The 18,043-nt window shown below is 49.3% G+C and overlaps 6 protein-coding genes across 6 annotated transcripts; 2 read left to right on the top strand and 4 right to left on the bottom strand.

Moving 5' to 3' along the window:
* Positions 1 to 206: 206 nt before the first annotated feature.
* stcF_0 (putative sterigmatocystin biosynthesis P450 monooxygenase) lies at positions 207 to 2,005 on the bottom strand (the record flags this gene model as incomplete). Its single annotated transcript, XM_031148217.1, has 5 exons — positions 207 to 888; positions 948 to 1,168; positions 1,194 to 1,437; positions 1,473 to 1,813; positions 1,946 to 2,005. The coding sequence occupies 5 exons, from the start codon at positions 2,003 to 2,005 to the stop codon at positions 207 to 209; spliced, it is 1,548 nt and encodes a 515-aa protein (XP_031006273.1).
* Positions 2,006 to 3,282: 1,277 nt separating this feature from the next.
* On the top strand, positions 3,283 to 3,783 carry LHYA1_G003242 (uncharacterized protein; the record flags this gene model as incomplete). The annotated part of the gene is made up of 2 exons (XM_031148216.1): positions 3,283 to 3,395; positions 3,468 to 3,783. 2 exons carry the CDS (start codon positions 3,283 to 3,285, stop codon positions 3,781 to 3,783), a joined length of 429 nt encoding a protein of 142 aa, XP_031006274.1.
* A 1,408-nt stretch (positions 3,784 to 5,191) lies between these two features.
* Positions 5,192 to 6,534, top strand: srebf2 (Sterol regulatory element-binding protein; the record flags this gene model as incomplete). Its single annotated transcript, XM_031148215.1, has 2 exons — positions 5,192 to 5,758; positions 5,839 to 6,534. 2 exons carry the CDS (start codon positions 5,192 to 5,194, stop codon positions 6,532 to 6,534), a joined length of 1,263 nt encoding a protein of 420 aa, XP_031006275.1.
* A 919-nt stretch (positions 6,535 to 7,453) lies between these two features.
* exg3 (Glucan 1,3-beta-glucosidase) lies at positions 7,454 to 9,308 on the bottom strand (the record flags this gene model as incomplete). Its single annotated transcript, XM_031148214.1, has 3 exons — positions 7,454 to 8,006; positions 8,124 to 8,961; positions 9,089 to 9,308. Coding segments are annotated over 3 exons (1,611 nt in total), but the record flags the coding sequence as incomplete, so codon positions are not given.
* A 535-nt stretch (positions 9,309 to 9,843) lies between these two features.
* Positions 9,844 to 11,677, bottom strand: prnC (Delta-1-pyrroline-5-carboxylate dehydrogenase, mitochondrial; the record flags this gene model as incomplete). The annotated part of the gene is made up of 3 exons (XM_031148213.1): positions 9,844 to 11,337; positions 11,391 to 11,498; positions 11,549 to 11,677. 3 exons carry the CDS (start codon positions 11,675 to 11,677, stop codon positions 9,844 to 9,846), a joined length of 1,731 nt encoding a protein of 576 aa, XP_031006241.1.
* An 890-nt stretch (positions 11,678 to 12,567) lies between these two features.
* Positions 12,568 to 14,643, bottom strand: LHYA1_G003238 (uncharacterized protein; the record flags this gene model as incomplete). Its single annotated transcript, XM_031148212.1, has 2 exons — positions 12,568 to 14,292; positions 14,344 to 14,643. 2 exons carry the CDS (start codon positions 14,641 to 14,643, stop codon positions 12,568 to 12,570), a joined length of 2,025 nt encoding a protein of 674 aa, XP_031006240.1.
* Positions 14,644 to 18,043: the final 3,400 nt, after the last annotated feature.

Genomic DNA, 18,043 nt, shown 5'->3' with positions numbered 1-18,043 from the left:
CTTCTCCGGTGGTTCATCCGGAAGGTCTAAAAGGCATTGGGTCAATTGAATAGTTCAAGTAATGTCACGCATTCAAAGTGGTGAACGTAAGTCGATTGTAAGAGAATATGTTCCGAGTGAATATTTTACCTGTGATTTACTTCCTTCGTGTATAACTACATTATACCTCGCTTCAAGTGTCTATACAGACACGTATAAATTACAATTCAGCCCCTAACAACTGGCTGCAAATGAACCATCAGAGGACGTTTCTCATACACCAAGAAAACCCTCAAGTTCTTCATCCAATTTCTACTCGCTTCAGCAAGCTCCATATCAAAATTCCACACCAGTCGTGCAAGAACCAGCCTCATCTCCGCATACGCCAGATTCCTTCCAATACAATCCCTTCGGCCCACGCTGAATGGTTGCACTGCCCTCCTGTTGTCTCCCGCAAACTCGTCACCTCCCATCCATCTCTCGGGTATAAATTCATCGGCCCGGACGAAATTAGTAGGAGAGTGATTCGCAGCCCATTGGTTGACTGCCACGCTTGTATTGCCTGTCACGAATTTCCCTACGATCTGACAGCCACCAGGTGGCGTCAATCGGTTGAAGCTCGCTGGCGAAGGGGGGTATAATCTCAGCACCTCGTTCAAGATAGCTAGCATGTAGCTCAAGCTGTTCACACTAACGATATTGATTTCTTTTTCCGTTTTAAATGCGTTTCGAACTTCTGCTTGGAGTTTGGAGAGACAGGATGGGTTGGTTAGGATGAAGTAGCTTGTGGCGCTTAGCAAGGTGGCCGTTGTTTCGGAGCCTGCTACAATGAGGAGGTTGACTGTGGGTAGCAATTCAGCCTTGCTCATTCCAGACGGTGTATTGATCTGATTTTGGACTTCCGAAAGGCTTTTCATATGGCGTTAGCTGGAACAAGAGCAATCAGGGGGCGGGCTTGAGGAGCTCACAAGTCGAGACGGCTTTCTTGAGACTCCAATCTCCTCATCATTTTGGCTTCTGTGAGTGCTAGATGCTCCTGCTGCTTTTCCATGGCATTCTTTGGGAGTAGAGAAAGAAGGATCTTATCAAGCGGCGGGAACTTCTTCATCAGGCCGAGAAGTGATATTGATTTCAGGTTATCGAATATCAGCTGTACCCAGAACTGTTTTTTCATCAACATCTCTCTCCGCTTCCATAAATAGCTTTAGACTTACATGCATTTCAGACGTCTCGAGACAGCTGAAGGATTCTCCAAAGGTCAAGTCCCCAATAATATCGAAACTAGCAAAGTTCAACCACTTCGCTATATCAACAGTACCTTTCCCGCAGTTCTCGTGTAGTCGCTGCATCAGCAAGTCAACATAGCCCCGAATGATATACTCCTGGCCCCGCAAAGCTTTCTCGGAAAAGCCGTGAGCGAGATTGCGTCTGCGAAAGCCTTCCGTCAGCCACAACCACCTTGTGTAGAATGGAAGCAAGAAGGACAAAAGTACCGCATTCTAGAATGTGCCTGCTCGTCCGGGGAGGTCAGGAGCCCTGGTATCTTCTCCTCTCCCACAATCACAAACTGGCTCGGGTCCTTCCTCAATTCGACCTTGCGCGCATAGATATCCGTCCATGCTTCCTCCACGATATACGTCAGGTCATTAGGTCCGATGCGTACAACAGGTCCGTACTTGGCGTGCAGAGAGGAGATCTTGAATGGAAGCGTACCCCGGAAAGTTTGGTAGGCGGAGGGAAGGTCGGAGATAGACCATAAGGTTGGTCCCGAGTAGGAGGCGAGTGGATGAAGGGTTACACGGTAGAAAGCGCGGAGCGTGAGGTAGAAGAGAAACTAAGACGTGTAAGTCACTTTCAACGAGACCTAAATAGACATGAGTTGCTACGAAATACGAGATATAAATGCACAATCAAGCATGAAATTGGGTGAGCGCAGCGTTGTAGGTATGCAAGTACAAGAACTTACACAGCAGAGACCAGCGCCAGCAAGGGAAAACACGCTCTGCTCAGCGAGTGAGAAAGCCATTGCAGAAGAGAGTTGTTATATGAATCGAGACCCAAGTCAACTAGGTGTGAGAGTGAGGAAAGTGAAAACAGAAGGGGTGGCGGTTCTGAGAGACACGATACATATATCTATGTTGTATCCGTCTTTGCCTTGCAGGGTAGGACGAACGAAGGTCGTACAAGCCCGTACCTCCTTCCATATAAAGCAAAGCATGTATGACCCTACCTACATGTACCCCAATTACTCGGTTTACTTAAGTGGACTCAATTATATACCTAAATTGAGTTGCATCTAACCCAATTAGGAAAAGGCTTTTTATAGTGCCCGGTAAGCCAAGTTCCACCCCTCTCCTGGTAATTTCTATGTGGGCCTTCTCCAACTGGAGATGGGCTATATCCTTAAATATTTAAGGGTCGGAAGGAAATTGGTACTAGGAGGAATTTCTTATAAGATGGAAGTTTGGACTGGAATACTAGGGCGCGCGCGAGCTGTAGTTGGCAGGTAGGATGGGTTTTGACCGCACAATAAAACCGCCGCAGCCCTACGGAAAGCATTTTCAAACGATATGAAATTAAAAATCTTACCCCACATTCCTTTCTAGTCAGAGTTTTCTATTTTATTCGGAAGTCTAAATTTCAGGGTCACCCAGTGCACCAGGTGGTTATATGCTAATGCCAGACTAGCGAAGAACTGAATAAAGAATCCTACTTAAAACAGTCCACCGCTTGGACTACCAAGTAGTAGTACAAAGGAATTAACTATCCCGTGGGTTACTGAAATTATTGCTAAGTTCAGTTATATCGTATCATAGAAAGTCGAGTATTAAGACATGCTCAATAGTAACTTACTAAATTTGTATACTGAGAGAGAGAAAGGAAGAGAACTGCTTCAAAACTTCTTCAAGAGTGACATCGAATTATATATCTGAGAAAAAAGCAAGGGAAGTAAAAGCGGAGAGAAAACTGGTCTCAAAGAGGCATTACTATAGCTTTACGACCGCTGGGGCCCATACCTATGGTCCCTAAATTAAACCTAATAAAACTGACCCATTACTAATTAAGTTAAGATTACTAGTTAACTGGCTATTGAAAAGTGTGTCAGAAGTAATAGTTCAGTCCAGTTCCTGTTAGATAAGAACCAAATTCAAATTAATATAAATATATATCTGAAAAGTCCACCGAGCAATTATTATTCTTCTCCAAACTCTTCACTTCCTACCTACCTACAGAACACAAAGATCCACCATCTCTACAATTCAATCACCACATACTTTCGATATTCATCTCATACCAGGCAAGATGCGTTACTCTACCATCTTTGCACTCCTTTCCCTCACAGCCGTCACACAAGCTGCCGCTCTTGAAGTCCGAAACGCGAATCACGTCAGCAAATATACCAGTGATGCTTGCAAGTAAGACTCCTCCTATAGTTATTATAAAAGAACTTCTTTATACTAGCCGCTGCTAATAACATATTTTCTCAGTAACAACGACAAATACGCGAAATGGAAAAGCGCGTTGAGTTGCTTCTGTGTTAAAATCGGACCAGAAGCTGCCAGTATTTATACCGACCATGAGCCTATGCAACATGTTATCGCATTCAGCGATGGCAACTGCAAGAATGAACTTGGACGGCTTCATGCGAAAAAGTGCGTTAAGACTGCTGATAGATTTGACGCTGGGGCAATTGGCAGCGTTAAGTTCTGGGTTCCAGGAGGCTGTGATCTTCTTGATGGCATCGAAGGAATCAAAGCCGGCATTGATGATATCTTCCTAACCGCGGCTGAACTTATTGCTTGATAATTGTGTTTTCGGGTCGATGTCTTTAAAGTCTTTGGAAACTTGTTACGAGAGATCACGAGGCCGGACACTATGCCTATCTTGTTGAAAAGCTTGCTTTAGGGAGGTTTGGGCATCTGGCCTGTGGGGAAATATGGACTGGCATGGGGAAAGGTTCAAAAGCGACCAGATGGTAGAGAATCGACTTTTGCTTTTGGTTTTGGAACGAGGATACCCGGGGCTAAGCAGAGGGGATAATAATTCTCTGAATTGGAAGTGTGGCTAGAGATGTTTTTGTATCACAGATGGGGTTGATAGTCGTGCTGTAAAAATAAGAATCAGATAACTCTCACAGGACCCCGTAACCTAGTCGGGACTTTTAGATGGAATAAAACATCCCTCCCGGAAGTAAGCAGAACATTCCTTTGGGTTATAGTCCCACATGGCTTCTTGTTCCAAATAGTGTTTTACGGCCGTCTCTACAAAAAGAAGAAGCTCCCGCTGGACAGAAAAAAAAAGCGGTATATAATTTATAATATGTCATGTAGCGTGGGACATTGAGAACTAACAAGAATATGTGCCCCTTTTTATGTCCAGCAAACTTAAGGGTTTATTATTGGCGAGCCTTAAGGGAGAAGGCCGTAAAACACTGCAGGAGTTTTAAATCAATTTTATAAGCGTTCTCGCTAACAGAAAAAGGGGGGTTGGCCTGATAAAGGGGTTCTTGAAACTTGATAGCATATGACCAAACAAGGCATGCAGCCCATAGTTGTCTGATATTTGCAACTTATGAAACCTTAAAAATTTGCCTTTTTCTCAATCTTGTACACCTCTTCCACACTTGAAAGGGCAAACATGCACGTGATCATTACCCCACCCAATCCCAGCCACCAGCTCCACCAACAGCACGTTCCCATCTTCGTGCTCTGAGTGGCTGATGCTGTTGCAACCTTCCATCAACCAACCAAATGAAGCACGCGACATTCCAACCTGCCCGAGAGGCCATTTTGTTATCCTGCTGGCGTGGAGTGGCCTGCAATTATCGTGAAGCCGATAGATAGTACGAGTCCCACCATCGTCGACGATGCGAGTCTTATTAAAGCCTGCAATGTCTACCATGGAGGGCTGCTAGTGCAGAGAGCCCTCCCCTCCTCGTCCTTACTGTCCCATTCTATACTTTAAGCACCATCTCCCTGCGCACTCATCGTGGGTGTATTCATATATCCCCCACTGTTTGCACTTTGTTCTTCCCCTCTCCCCTCCACTACCGAGTCGGTATTATATCATATTCTCTTCAATCTTGTCCTACGCAGAAGAGACTATTACGGAGCTGTTCGCTCACGAGACCATCCTGAGTTACCAGACTGCTTCAGCTTCAGAGTTCACCATCCCTACCCTACCTAGGTACGGAATACTCGGGGCACGCACGATGCCCCGACCAGAGCACCCGCCAACACCTGCATCTTCCACCGAGATCAGGAGCAAGGATGGTTCGCAGTTCTTCTCGTTGCAGACGTCCTTCGAACTGCCTCCACCAGCTGTAGCAGACATGGAATTCCAGCCTTCCGGAGCGGCGACGATTCTCAAGTCCGGCTCGTCATATCACCCCGCGTCCCCAAAATCACCTCTCATTCCCGCCAGCGAGGTAGTGAAGATCCGTAGACGCTCGTCAGTAGCTCAAGCACCTCCCAAGGATTCCTTTGCGCTTCCCCCACCACCTACGCGATCAAGAAAGATTATTCAGATGAAACCCCAACAAGCAGAGGAGATTGAACCTCCTAAAGAGAGCCCCAAGTATACAGCTCCCAAATCAACGGCCCCGCCAAAGAAGAAACAGCCTTCTTCAACAAGCGTTGCTGGACGGAAGATTGCTAGGAAGACGGCACATAGTTTGATTGAGCGGAGGAGGAGATCCAAGATGAACGATGAGTTTGGGGTTTTGAAGGACATGATACCTGCTTGTACGGGAGAAATGCACAAGCTAGCCATTCTACAGGTTAGTACTACAATACATACCACATCCAATCCAATCCAATCCAATCCTGTCGCTAACTGCTCTGCTCTACTTTACCACAGGCGTCAATAGATTATGTACGATATCTAGAAGACTGCGTCACGAAACTACAAGCAGAGAACAATCGAGCGAATCCGCCTTCTACTTCCTCATCAGACAAGAACGAGCAATTCGTTCCCCCTCGACCAGCAAGACGAGAAGATGACCTCGGCACACCGAGACAATATACACAGTATGAGGCAGATGGCGATATAGAGATGCTTGGCTCTGAAGCTGGCACCTCACCTACCTATACACCAACACCGCGCCCCATCTCCATCTCCACATCCACATCCATATCCACATCACCAGCCCTCCTCCCCCAAAACCCCCTCAACCGACGACTTTCCTATTCCCCCATATCACCCGCCTCCCACTCCAACACTCACCGCCACTACAGCTTCAGCACCTCCGCATCCACCTCCGCATCCACCTCTACATCTGCATGCGCATCGACAACCACAAGTCCAGCTCTCGGCCCTTCCACCTCCACATACGACCATGCGCGCCCCAACTCCACCCTCACAAGCCCCGCCTTACCACCCCAACGAAATCCATCTCTATCTCTATCTCTAAATCTAGATATGGATCAAGAAGCCACCGTCGCGCTCTTAATGCTGAATACCGATAGACGAGGTACGAGCACGAGCACGAGCGCGGACGCTAGGACTAGAATTGAAAGCAGGGGAGGCATGAGCGTGAAGGATTTGATTTGCTGAGTACGGAACATGACGTACCGCAACGCAAGTCACGTTATCGAGACTGACTGATTGATTGATTAATTGATTGTTTTGCGGCGTTTGGTACTCATACAAGTACAGCAAACTGTTTATTTGATAGATTGATATTATACGGAGTATAGAGTAAATATTTTTTTCTTGCGCATGCTTTTATGTCTACCTACACCACAATAATCACATCCATCAAGCAGAGACGCCCGGTACGAGCGAAGTGAAGGGGACTTTTGATTCGGCACAGTCAACAGCAACACAGCTTTCCAAGCTACCGCTTCTCGACCACGTTGAGCTGACGAATGCGCTAGCGTACTGTACCTTCTAGGATATGAAGCCTCTGCGTATGTATGTATGTATGTATGTATGTGAGAGCGCGCTAGCTAAGAGCCAGCGCTTGCGCTTGGTGAGGGAGCAATGGAAGCCGTGCACGGGTGGGCTAGATGGAAAGAAAAATACTGATGTGAAATACTACATTTATCTTAATGCTAGGCCTGAGTCTGATTTGAGTGAAGGTTTGAAGATTTGTTACTATACGTACGTGTAAGAAATTACTATCTATGGTGTTTGTTAAATATGTAATCTTATGTATGAAGCTACGGATATGAATCGTTCTGATATATATGAGAGGTTTACGGAAAATGAATGACGATAGATTTCTAAAGCCTCAGATTCCAACATTGCAGGAAATCGCCCGGAAATCGGTATACATAGATAGATAGGTTGTCGTTCTATTCCCTAGAATATTGCTTGTGCAGATATATACTCTCATCATTTTCTACACTACTACCGTCTGTACAGTAAAGCCCCCTCACCCTCCCTTCCGCTTCAGCTTCACCCCTTTCTCGCTTCCACTTCCACTCCCACTCCCACTCCCACTCCCTCCATCTAAATCCCAACCGCCTCCTCAAAAGCCCTCACCCCAGCCCGAAACCCCTGCTCCCACTCCCACGCAAACGCCCCCCCCAATCTGCCCACTCTCCCCCAACCGCCTCCTGATCCAAATCTCCAAACACCCAATCCGATCACCCCCCTCCCCTCCCTCGTCCCCCCTAAACGCAAAAAACTTCATCGCATCACTATATCCCAGCTCCCACCCCTCCCCATACCGCCAATGCTCGAATTTCTGTCCCGGACTCTGCCCGTCCCAATACCCCTCATGTCCGCGCTTCGCGCCATCGCCCAACTCCTTGCGTCTCTCGCTCGCGCTTTGGAGTCTATTGCGGACTTCGTGGGCTGGGAGACAGAGGTACGCGGGAGGGGGGATATTGCCTTTTTTGGTCTGCTCGGCGAATCCCCATTCTCCGCCGTCCATCCAGTCCATTTTGTAGGTCCAGAAATAAGACCCACCGGCTCGTTGCTGCCAGACGGCGCTTTGGGCACGGCCGAATTGCGTTACGAGGTTGCCTTTTTCTTGGGGAGAGACGCGGGACCAGGTTTTGCCGTCTAGGACACAACTCCTGTTCTTTTGTTAGGGGGTGAATTGAGGGGGTGAAGTCAAATGAAGAGAAGGGATGGATGGGGTGAAAGTGGAGTGAAGATTTGGAAAGAAAGAAGGGAGGGAGAGAAAGACGTACCATTCTCCAACGACAACCTGAACTTCACCTCTATCACACAAATTCCCCACCTTCCCATCCAACTGTTTCAACTCGCCTCCAATCCTCGCAATAATCTCCTGCGGAGCCTGCGCCCTATCCTTGTCACTGAAAGTATAATACTTATGCGTATCAACCACCACCGGGCATCCCCCTCTCTTCCGCCCATTACACCACTTCAGCGCCTTCTCCAAATCCCACGCATCGCTAATATAAACCGGGATCCTCGCATCCACACTCCCAATCGTCTCCAGCGCCTGCTCGTAAAACTCATACATGTGCTTCGCTCCCCACACCGCTTCATTCACAACCTGGATCCCAACCACGCCGTCCATTCCCCCCCTCACCTCACCTGCAATCGCACCCAGCACCTTCTTTACCAGCGCCACATTCCCCCGCGACCCCCAGAACTCCGCCTTCCCCGTGCCGGACCCCGAATGCGCATCCCCGTTCGCCCCGCCCGGCAGCGCATGGAGATCGATCAGCACCCCGATACCGTGGCTCCTGGCCCGCGCGACCAAGGTCCGCACTGCCGCCCACGCGTTCGCGTACACGCCGCTGACCTTCTCGAACGGCGTGCCCTTGCAGTACTCCGGGCCGAGCGTGAAGTACCCAATGGGCAGTCTAATGCTCGTGCATTTCGCCTCGTTGACCAGCCACGCGAAATCAGAATCCGAGACTGCGTTCGCCCAGTGCTGCTCGAATTTGGAGCGCGCGGCGTCGAGGCCTAGCTCTGAGAGGCTGGCGGTGGCGGCGTCGAGTTCGGAGCCGCCTTTGGAGGACGCGGGGAACATGGAGCCGTGGAGCCATTTTTCGAGGACTGGGGATGGTCAGTTTGATGTACGGCAAGTTTGTGGTTGGTTGGTTATATGGAGTGGAGGAGTTGGATGAGAACGAGAATCATGAGATGAGATAAAAGCCGGAGAAAAAGGAAATAGATGATATACCGAAAATAGAACCTAAATTCGTTCCATGATGATATCTATACCTCAACACATCAATCGAAGCCGGTGGTCCCAAATCAACCGGCTGATTCGGTTGTTGCGCCACAGGTTGTTGAGAAGCCGGCCCTCCCCCTCCACTTCCAACCCCGCTACTCGTATGATCTTGAAACTCTTTATACGAGTCTTTTGCTTTATTCAAGAATTTCTTCATCTTGTAAAAGGTCTTTTGTGAGATTTGAGGTTTGAGATTTGAGATTTTGTTTATTAAAGATGATGAAAGGAGTTGAATTTGATAAGTTGGGAGATGTCTGCTTGAATGAAGTGAAGTGCAGTGGGTGGGTGGATCAATCAATTGTGGAATCGAATCAAGGAAGTGACGCAATGAAACGATCGTCAATCAGCCTTGCATGAATAGGCGGGTCCATATCAGCAGCCTTGTGTGTTTTAGGCAGTTGGTTTTGAGGAATGAGGAATGCCAGTAGCCTCTACCTAGTATATATATATATATATGTTATAATGGAGTGAGTCAATTGATGTCATTCATTCATTCATCATGTGCTCGCTACTTATATACCTAAGCTCGATGCAATGTATCTTCATCTTCGTTGAATCATGCCTTGCATAATGAGACCCCTTCCCACCAGCTTGATATTGTTCCTCATCTAACCGTAGAAATCTTGTCTGACTACTTACTGCAGAATGCCCTGTAAAGCTCGTTGCACTTTCGTTGCAAATTCCCGGCTGATCGATCCTCCCCCTCAAACCTCATTACTAGGATACTCAACCTTGACCGTCGAACTGAACTCCTCCTTAATACTTCTCGCGCTTACAAACCTAGTCAAAAACGTCATACTACCCGCCTTATCGTTCGTACCACTCCCTCTCGCGCCCCCAAACGGCTGTTGACCCACCACAGCGCCAGTACTCTTGCAATTGATATAAAAGTTTCCAGCAGAGTTCCTCAACGCATCTTCGGCGAAGCGGATAGCGTTGCGGTCGGTTGCGAAGACGGAGCCTGTGAGACCGTACTCGGAGGTACTGTCTACGACCTTGCAGATAGAGGAGAAGGCATCGGAGGGGGTATCGTCCCAGATATGGACTGTGAGGATAGGGCCGAAGAGTTCGGTAGATAGCAGCTTATGTTGGGGGTTGGTTGTAGCATAGATAGTTGGGTGGATGAAGTAGCCCTTTGAGTTGTCATGCTTGCCTCCGACAACTAACTCGAGCTCGCTGTCCTTTTTAGCATCGTCAATAACGCCTGAGAGCTTGTTGAAAGATCCTGCGTGAATGACCGGGCCGATGAAGTTCTTGGGGTCGTTTGGTGCGCCAATTGAGAGTGCTGAAGTCTCCTTGACCAATTTCTCCTTGAACTGTGGCCAGACGGACTTCGGGACGTAGGCTCTGGACGTGGCACTGCACTTCTGACCCTGGTACTCGAATGCTCCACGAACGGTTTGAATGGCTGCGTTCTCGATATCCGCGGATGGGTGGATAAGATGGAAGTTCTTCCCTCCAGTCTCACCAACAATGCGTGGGTATCCCTGGTACCTGCCCTCAGCAACACCATTGGCAATAGTACCATAAAGTTTGCGGAATACAGCCGTGCTCCCCGTATAATGAAGAGCAGCCAGCTTTTTGTGCTCAAGAACAACCTTTGTAACCTCCTCCGGATTTCCAGGAACAAACTGGATAACATTCTTCGGCAAGCCAGCCTCAAGAAGGATCTGGTAGAGCAACCAGTTAGAAGCAATGGCGGAATCCGAAGGCTTCCAAACAACCACATTCCCCATTAATGCCGGCGTACCAGGAAGATTGCCCGCAATAGCCGTGAAATTGAACGGCGTAACCGCATAAACAAAGCCCTCCAATGGCCTATATTCCACCCTATTCCACACACCCGGCGAATTGTGAGCCGGCTGCTGCGCGTATAGCTCCTCCGCAAACTGCACGTTGAACCTGAGGAAGTCAACCAGTTCAGCAGCAGCGTCGATCTCAGCCTGCCATGCGTTCTTGCCCTGACCCAGCATCGTCGCGGCCATGATCTCGTATCTGTATTTCCCAGCTATCAAATCCGCAGCCTTGAGGAAGATGGCGGCTCTGTCGGCGAAGGGGAGGGCTTCCCATGCTGGCTTTGCGGCGAGAGCTGCGTCGATGGCGGAGGATACGTCGGAGGGGGAGGCGTTGGAGTAGGCGGCGATTGTGGAGGAGTGGTTTGAGGGGTTTTGTTGAGTGGAGATCGAGGAGGTTTTTATCTATAGTTGTGAAGTTAGCAATCAGCTATACCAGTGGGCCATTGGATACTGACTTCTTTGCCTCCAATAACAACTGGTACCTCCAGGGGAACCTTTTGCTGGAGCCTGTCAAGGGCGGCCGTGAGACCTTCGCGTTGGGAGGATCCCTTGGTATAATGGTGCTACTGAACATTAGCCTTTGGCAGCAATTGCAGTATGATGCTAAACTAACATTTGGCTCGTTAGAGACCTTGGGTATCTTGAAAGAAGCAATGGTCGACATTCTGGCCATGCGGGGTAACGCTGAAGTGGATTGCAGACATCGCATAGGTTGAAGGCCTCTAAGCCCTTTAGTAGCCATGGTGGAAGAGAAGACTGCAATTGCGAGGATGATGAGCGAACTGATCTCGTGGCTGGTCGTGTCTTGCGAGTGGGAGGTTGCTATCGAATGATTTATATTGTTTATTCAATTGAGCAATCCAAGAGCTTCTTCGCTTTGTGTCGGCACTGTGGAGTGAGGGGCACTACGGCACTTACTGGGTGGAGAGGGAATCCCTGCAAACGCCAGCCAACAGCTCCTACATCGGAGGGAATGTTGAGCTGGGCGTATAAAGACGAGATGAAATTTATCTTTGGATGATAAGCCGCATAGGATTGCCCGAATCGGAATACTTTTTGATCTTGGATTTGAGCCTCCTTTCCTTGCTGCCGATGGAATGCGAAATCATGATACAAGGAAGGATTGGAGAAATAATTGTTTTGGATCCGACTCGACAACCGTCTATTTTGAAGAACCACTTATAATCCAACCGTCTCGACTACTGACTCCGACTTTGACTCTGATCATTTAGCTGTAGATGCACTTAACGCTCCAAACTCATGGTCATTAATCGACACATGAATCAACCACCCATCCATGCCATCCTGTCCTATTACGCCTGGTCTTGACCCAAAATAAATCATTCCTATCCCAACGCACCTCCCTGATATCGCTATATTTATTTTTGGGTATATCTGCCCCTCCGTATATCGTAAACATTAACAATTGACGCCATAAGTGCCGCCTTGGATTACATTAAGTGAGTGTCGATGCCATCTCAGGCAGTGAAAATCAAGCGCTAAACATGCCGGAAGGAGGAAAATGTTCTGTTGTACATAGTGGCGGAGGCAAAAGGCCTTCCGTCGGGTATAGCTCTAGAAGAGCGGGGGAAACGATCCGTAAACTCCAAACATATAGACTCCCTCCCCGCATTATTTCTCGGAGAAGTCTGCCGCAGTAGTGTTCGAAAATTGAAATGTCTTTTGCTTTGTCAAGGGCGAAGTCAAAAGACCCATGGAGTAGTGGTTCTGGCCATCAGGAAACAAGTACTCAGAGTGGCTCTGAGTTGACAGCGTATATTGGGGAGAATCGTTCTTGAAATGTGGCGACTCGTTTTCAAACATGAACGATGGATTGAACTGTTGCCCAAAGGCAGGTGTGACAGGTTGGCTCATATTTGAGAGGTACTGAGGTTGTGGCATCTGGAGCTCCAAAGGGAAGACACCCTGGGCTGGGGTGAATAGCGGCTCATCTGGCACCTCATAACTCCACTGCTTCTCCTGAAACTCGGACCCATTCGCCCAGCTATTCCCCGATTGCATTGTCATCTGAGCCTGTGGTGTCTCTGGGGGCGATGCCAGATTCTGGTCGTCCCCTTCGATTGAAGTGAAACATCCCGGTACGCCCTGATTGAACACGTAATTCATGCTTCCTTCCTGAGGCGATGCTGTCGATCTCGAAGGTTCCCTCTTGACCAGACTCATTTCCCTTTCCCGAGGAGACATTGGCGTTGGTGGAGCAAGGCTGCTATTTAAAGATGACAGAGCGGAAAGGGAGGGAGGGTTGCGGATGGTATGGTAGTTGTGTTCCATGAAAGCTCCTGCATCAGAAAAACCACCGAGATTAATAGGCGAGCGCTGTGCTGATTCTAAGCCCGTTTTGTAGATTCGACCAGTGAGAACATTTCGATTCCCTCCAGCAGACACAATCCGACGCATGGGAGAAGACATGGGGCTCTCAATAGGGCGACGGAAACCTTCTGCATGAGACACTGTTCTTGGCCCCATTGAGGGACGATTTTGCAAGGTTTCGGAGATCAGAGCTGCGGGCCTGACGGCATTTTTTCGGCGCGAAGCGATGTTTGTTGGGGGAGGTGGGGATTTGAATGAAGGTGACGGAGGAGAGTCAGAAGATTCGTCAGATTCCGCAATGTCATACTTGAAAGCAAGTGCAAGGCTACCTCCATTACTTTCCTCCGGGCTTTGGCTGTTTATACTATTACTGGATTGAGACGGAAGGCCACTATGTGCCTGGCCCAGTAACTGGGAGGGGAAAGTGGTTATTGTTTGCGAACCATTTGAATCCGAGCCAGAGCAAGAGTAATCGATGAAAGCAGTGTGGGTCTGGTTAGCTGTCTTCACTGGCGAAGGCTGGAGTTCGCCTGCGGACTGTGGAGAGTGATATACGTTGTTGGTAAAAGTGGACGGGAACGAATATTGATTGTCTTCGAAATGGGCCATGGTGCTATTTGGGGGAGGAAACTGAGCTCGGTCGCCACTTGAGGAATCTTGGATCATAGAACCAGCATAAGATACCAGGGAGTCGGACTGCTCGGAAAAGCTACCGTGGAATTCGTGTTGTTGGGTAGCCGCTTGGGCAGCAGCCATTGTCCGTTGCAGCGACTCCATGCTCGCGCTAGAAGGGTCGCTATATTGGGGATTAAACGGAGCTACAGGTGGTGGAGGGCCAGTAACAATGGGAAACGGTGCTGACGACTGCGGAAGCATGGAGTTGTCGTTGAAATATGTGTTGCCGTAGTTGAAATCGGGCGACGAGGCTCCATCCGAGTATCCTAATGCTTCCTGCGCTTGTCCTGCTTCGTAGGCTTCTTGTTTTTTCTCCTGCTTCCGCTTTGCTCGTCGATTCTGGAACCAATTCTATGCTTCATTAGCAACGCAAGACGGCGAGGCTGGAAGAGCTGAACTTACATTGATCCTCGCCAAGTCCACCCCCATATCTTCCGCAAACTGCCTTTTCGTTTGAGTCGTTGGTTTGGGATTCTTCTTGAATTCTCGTTCCAAGATATCGACTTCATCCTTGCCCAGGCGGGGTTTTGTCTCATTGGTTTTCGTCGTAGGGGCCATGGCCATCATCGAGGCCGATTGTTGTGCCATGGCATAGTTGTGCATGTTATGCTGCGCTTCATTGTATACCGGCATCCCCTGCGGAGGCATATGCTCGTGGTGGTGAGAGAACTGTTGATGATAGACGGGGTCTAGGAAGTCCATGATCGGCAATCGATGGAGCCCAAACTTCGAGACTGGAGCTCGAATACACCTGTTACAAATCAAGAGACTTCAGGTGCGTTGGGTAAACCAAGGACAGCCTTCTTCTTCAACACGTCTATCCAATTGGGTAGATTAAAGGGTATTGCTGCAGAGAATTGACATTTAAAGACCGAGGTAAAGATCGAGGTTCGTCGGTATCTGATGTGAGCGAGAGTAAATGAACGCTAAAAGGACTCGATCAAAGACGGCCGCGCAATTCGATGCTCCGGTAATTAGGAGGTAGATTTGAATAGCAAGAGAACAAACAATTGCACAGAACAAATCGAAAGGCGAGTTGAAGGACAAGGCTGGGCGAAGCGCTGGCTGGAGTGGTTAGGAAGAGGGCGCGTATTAGGTACAGTGTTGATGAACGAATGGTGGGAGGGATTATTAGGAGCGGATGAACAGCTGTTGGTTCAATACCACATAGGAGGGCCGAGATGCAAGGAATGAAGGGAGACGCTGTCGATGAAGTGTTAATGAGAGCACAGGGCGAGGGAAGAAGGGTGATGTGGAGTTGTGAAAAGAAAGGGAGGAGGAGCTGGTGGAGAGGAAATAGGGACGTACGGCGCTTGACGTTGGCGATAGATCTTGTGGCTGTAGTTTTCTGGAACCTGAGCGCCCAGACAAGGTCAAGGTCATAACCAGGAGGTCCCGTGTAATATATACAATGCAGCTGGGGGATCTTCTACCGGTACTGTGGAGCACACGGGCTCGACTCTTGATGCGGAAAAGAGAAGAGGTTTGTTCTTTAAGCTAAATCAAAGAAGAGGGCAGAAAAAGAAGATATGGTGCAAGGTTCACTGGCTATGTGTGTATGTACTAGGAAAATAATGAAGTGTGCAAGCGCGGCGTGGGTGAGTGAGATCTGAAGTCTTGCGAGCATCCCATCCCATCCCGTTGCTGTTGTCGAGGATAGGAGCAGTGGCTTGGCAGGGTATGGCATCCCCTGCTGCTTGCCTTTTCGGCCCACCAGGCCTGTACGGGAGTACTACTGCTGGGGGGCCAGTGATGAATTCAGCGATTCAGCGCGTGGTATCCTAGATACCTTAGGTCGTTACAGTAGCAGGGCAAGCATGCCGGCCGCTGTTCTGCGTCGGCGTCGGGCCACATGCAGAGCTCTTCCTCTTTTCTGCCCCTTGGAGGCTTGGACGGGGACGGGGTCCTGGCGCAAAATCCCCTGACACGCTGATAGGGTATGGGGCGCCTTTACCGCTGCACGGGGGTAGGGAAGGGAGAGGAGGGGGAGGGGGGACCTGGTGGATGTGGACGGTTCTGGTTACTGGTGACCTGGTAGATGTAGATGCTACAGGAGGAAGTAAGACATGGCCTGCTACAGTATAGTATAGTACAGTACAGTACTCGGTAGGGGCTGGAGTAACTGACTGCTCTACTGGACTGTACTGGACTGTATGTACTGCACTGCACTATAACTAAAAAAGCCCTCTGCCTCTGCAGACCAGACTCCTGGACTCTGGTAACTGGTAATTTATTGGTACGGAGTATACGCAGTGGTGGAGTGGTTTGGTGGCTTCAGTAGCCCAAGGCCCGCCGCTCCCTTGCCCTTCCTCTTCTTCCCCCTCAATTGCGACAATGCGATGCGATTTGACCGTACCATAATGATCTCCTTTTCGCCTAAACATGGCAGCGAACCTTACCTACTCCACTGATTCTTATTGGTTCAGTCGTCTCTACTCTAAGCCTCTGCAGGAAACCGGTGGGTGTAATGCTCAGGTACGGACAAGGATCTTTCTCCAAAGCAGAGGCCAGAGCAACGCAACCGCCACGCAGCTTTGCGCTGGCCTTGGCTTGGAGGTACCTAGGTTTAGAGGGAGGGAGGGTTGCTCCGTCCGGCGCCCGCGGAACAGCAGAGCAGCTCGCAACAAGTGGGTTCGTCTCGTCACCGTCACGTTCAGCCAAGAACCTTAAACGAGTGCTCGCAACCCCCTTCGGGCACTAGCCGCTGTGCTTAAACCCTTTTTGGGCCAAGGGGACGGGCGAATGGGATGGGATATACAAGTTCACTCCTCGGATCAAATCTTTGTTTAATGCAGGAAACCTTTCGGCGCTCCACCTCGCCGAGCGATCCAAGCCAAGCAAGGCTCAGAAATTACAATCGTCACTGCATCTACCATCTGAAGAACTCATTCTGCTTGGTGATATCATCATGAATCTGGTTAAAGCCAGCTAATCTGGGATGCGCAGAACTACGGTAGGGAAGTACGGAGTAGCGCTGCGATGGATTGCACTGCCATGAGTGAGATACGATGCGATGCATGGGATGTGAGGTACCCATGGATCTCTAACATAAATCCTGGGGTCCCGAGGCGTGACGGGTGACAAGGGGAAGGAAGAAGATGGGATGAGATGGAATGGGATGGGATGATGGATGAGCTCGAATGGCATCCCATGTGGTACGAGGGGCACTGGTCCTATTTCTGTCTTCTGTTCTGTTCTGTCCTCCCCTCCCTTCCTTGCGAATGCATCATGTAGGCTTGGCCCGCAGCGCCAGCAACACTCAAATACACTGCAGGGCAACCACCACCAACTGTACAGTACAGCGGACGTGGTACTGAGATGTGCGGTGCAGAGTCCAGAAGGGAGGCTTGTGCGGAGGTATGAAAATACCGTAAATACTAAGTACCGTCGCATTGGCATTGCGCAGCCTCTCTGCCCTGTGCATGCGAGAAAAACATCAAGAATAGAAGCTGTACTGCCTGATGAAATGGCATGATGCTTTTTCTCGACTTTTGAAGCTTTTCATTTTGATTTTTTTCCATACAGTAGCAAGCCCAATTGGTAGCTAGCTGCCCATAGAAAGTAGCCGGATAAGACATGGTCCATAATAAGATGTGCAGTTAAGAAAATCTCATGCCGCCGCGCCGTATGCACAGGTCAAAGGAAGGTCCCCGGGTCCACGAGCGAGCCAAATTTGCCATTTTGTGCGCTGGTGTTTTCCACCCCCAAATAATAATAATCATAATCGGGAATCCTATTAGACCGCCCGTCAACCCCATGTTCACGTTCACATCTGCGAATGGATGTTGAGAATGAGTCAAACTTTGGGAGACATCATGTTCCTATTCCAACCTCCCACAAATGGACAGAGCAGCGAAAGGGCCAGCGGCTGTTGCGTGCCCAGACCTCGCCGTGGACTCCGCTCGTACCATCCGAAGTAGTAGTGGTCGCCACAGATCAGCCTCGAGTGCTTGCATTCTTCAAGCTACGGTACCATCCATGTTCGGGATCCAAGAGAGCCGGACTGGCCAGAATGGGTAAAATCGTGGGGATATACTTTGGTCTACGCCCTCTCCAGAAGCCTATCAGAATGTGGCATGGGCAGAAAGATCCGAGCCAGAAA

The sequence above is a fragment of the Lachnellula hyalina genome (genome assembly GCF_007821495.1).
Source record: "Lachnellula hyalina strain CBS 185.66 chromosome Unknown contig00048, whole genome shotgun sequence".
Lineage (NCBI taxonomy): Eukaryota > Fungi > Ascomycota > Leotiomycetes > Helotiales > Lachnaceae > Lachnellula > Lachnellula hyalina.
This window is presented reverse-complemented; position numbering and strand designations above follow the sequence as displayed.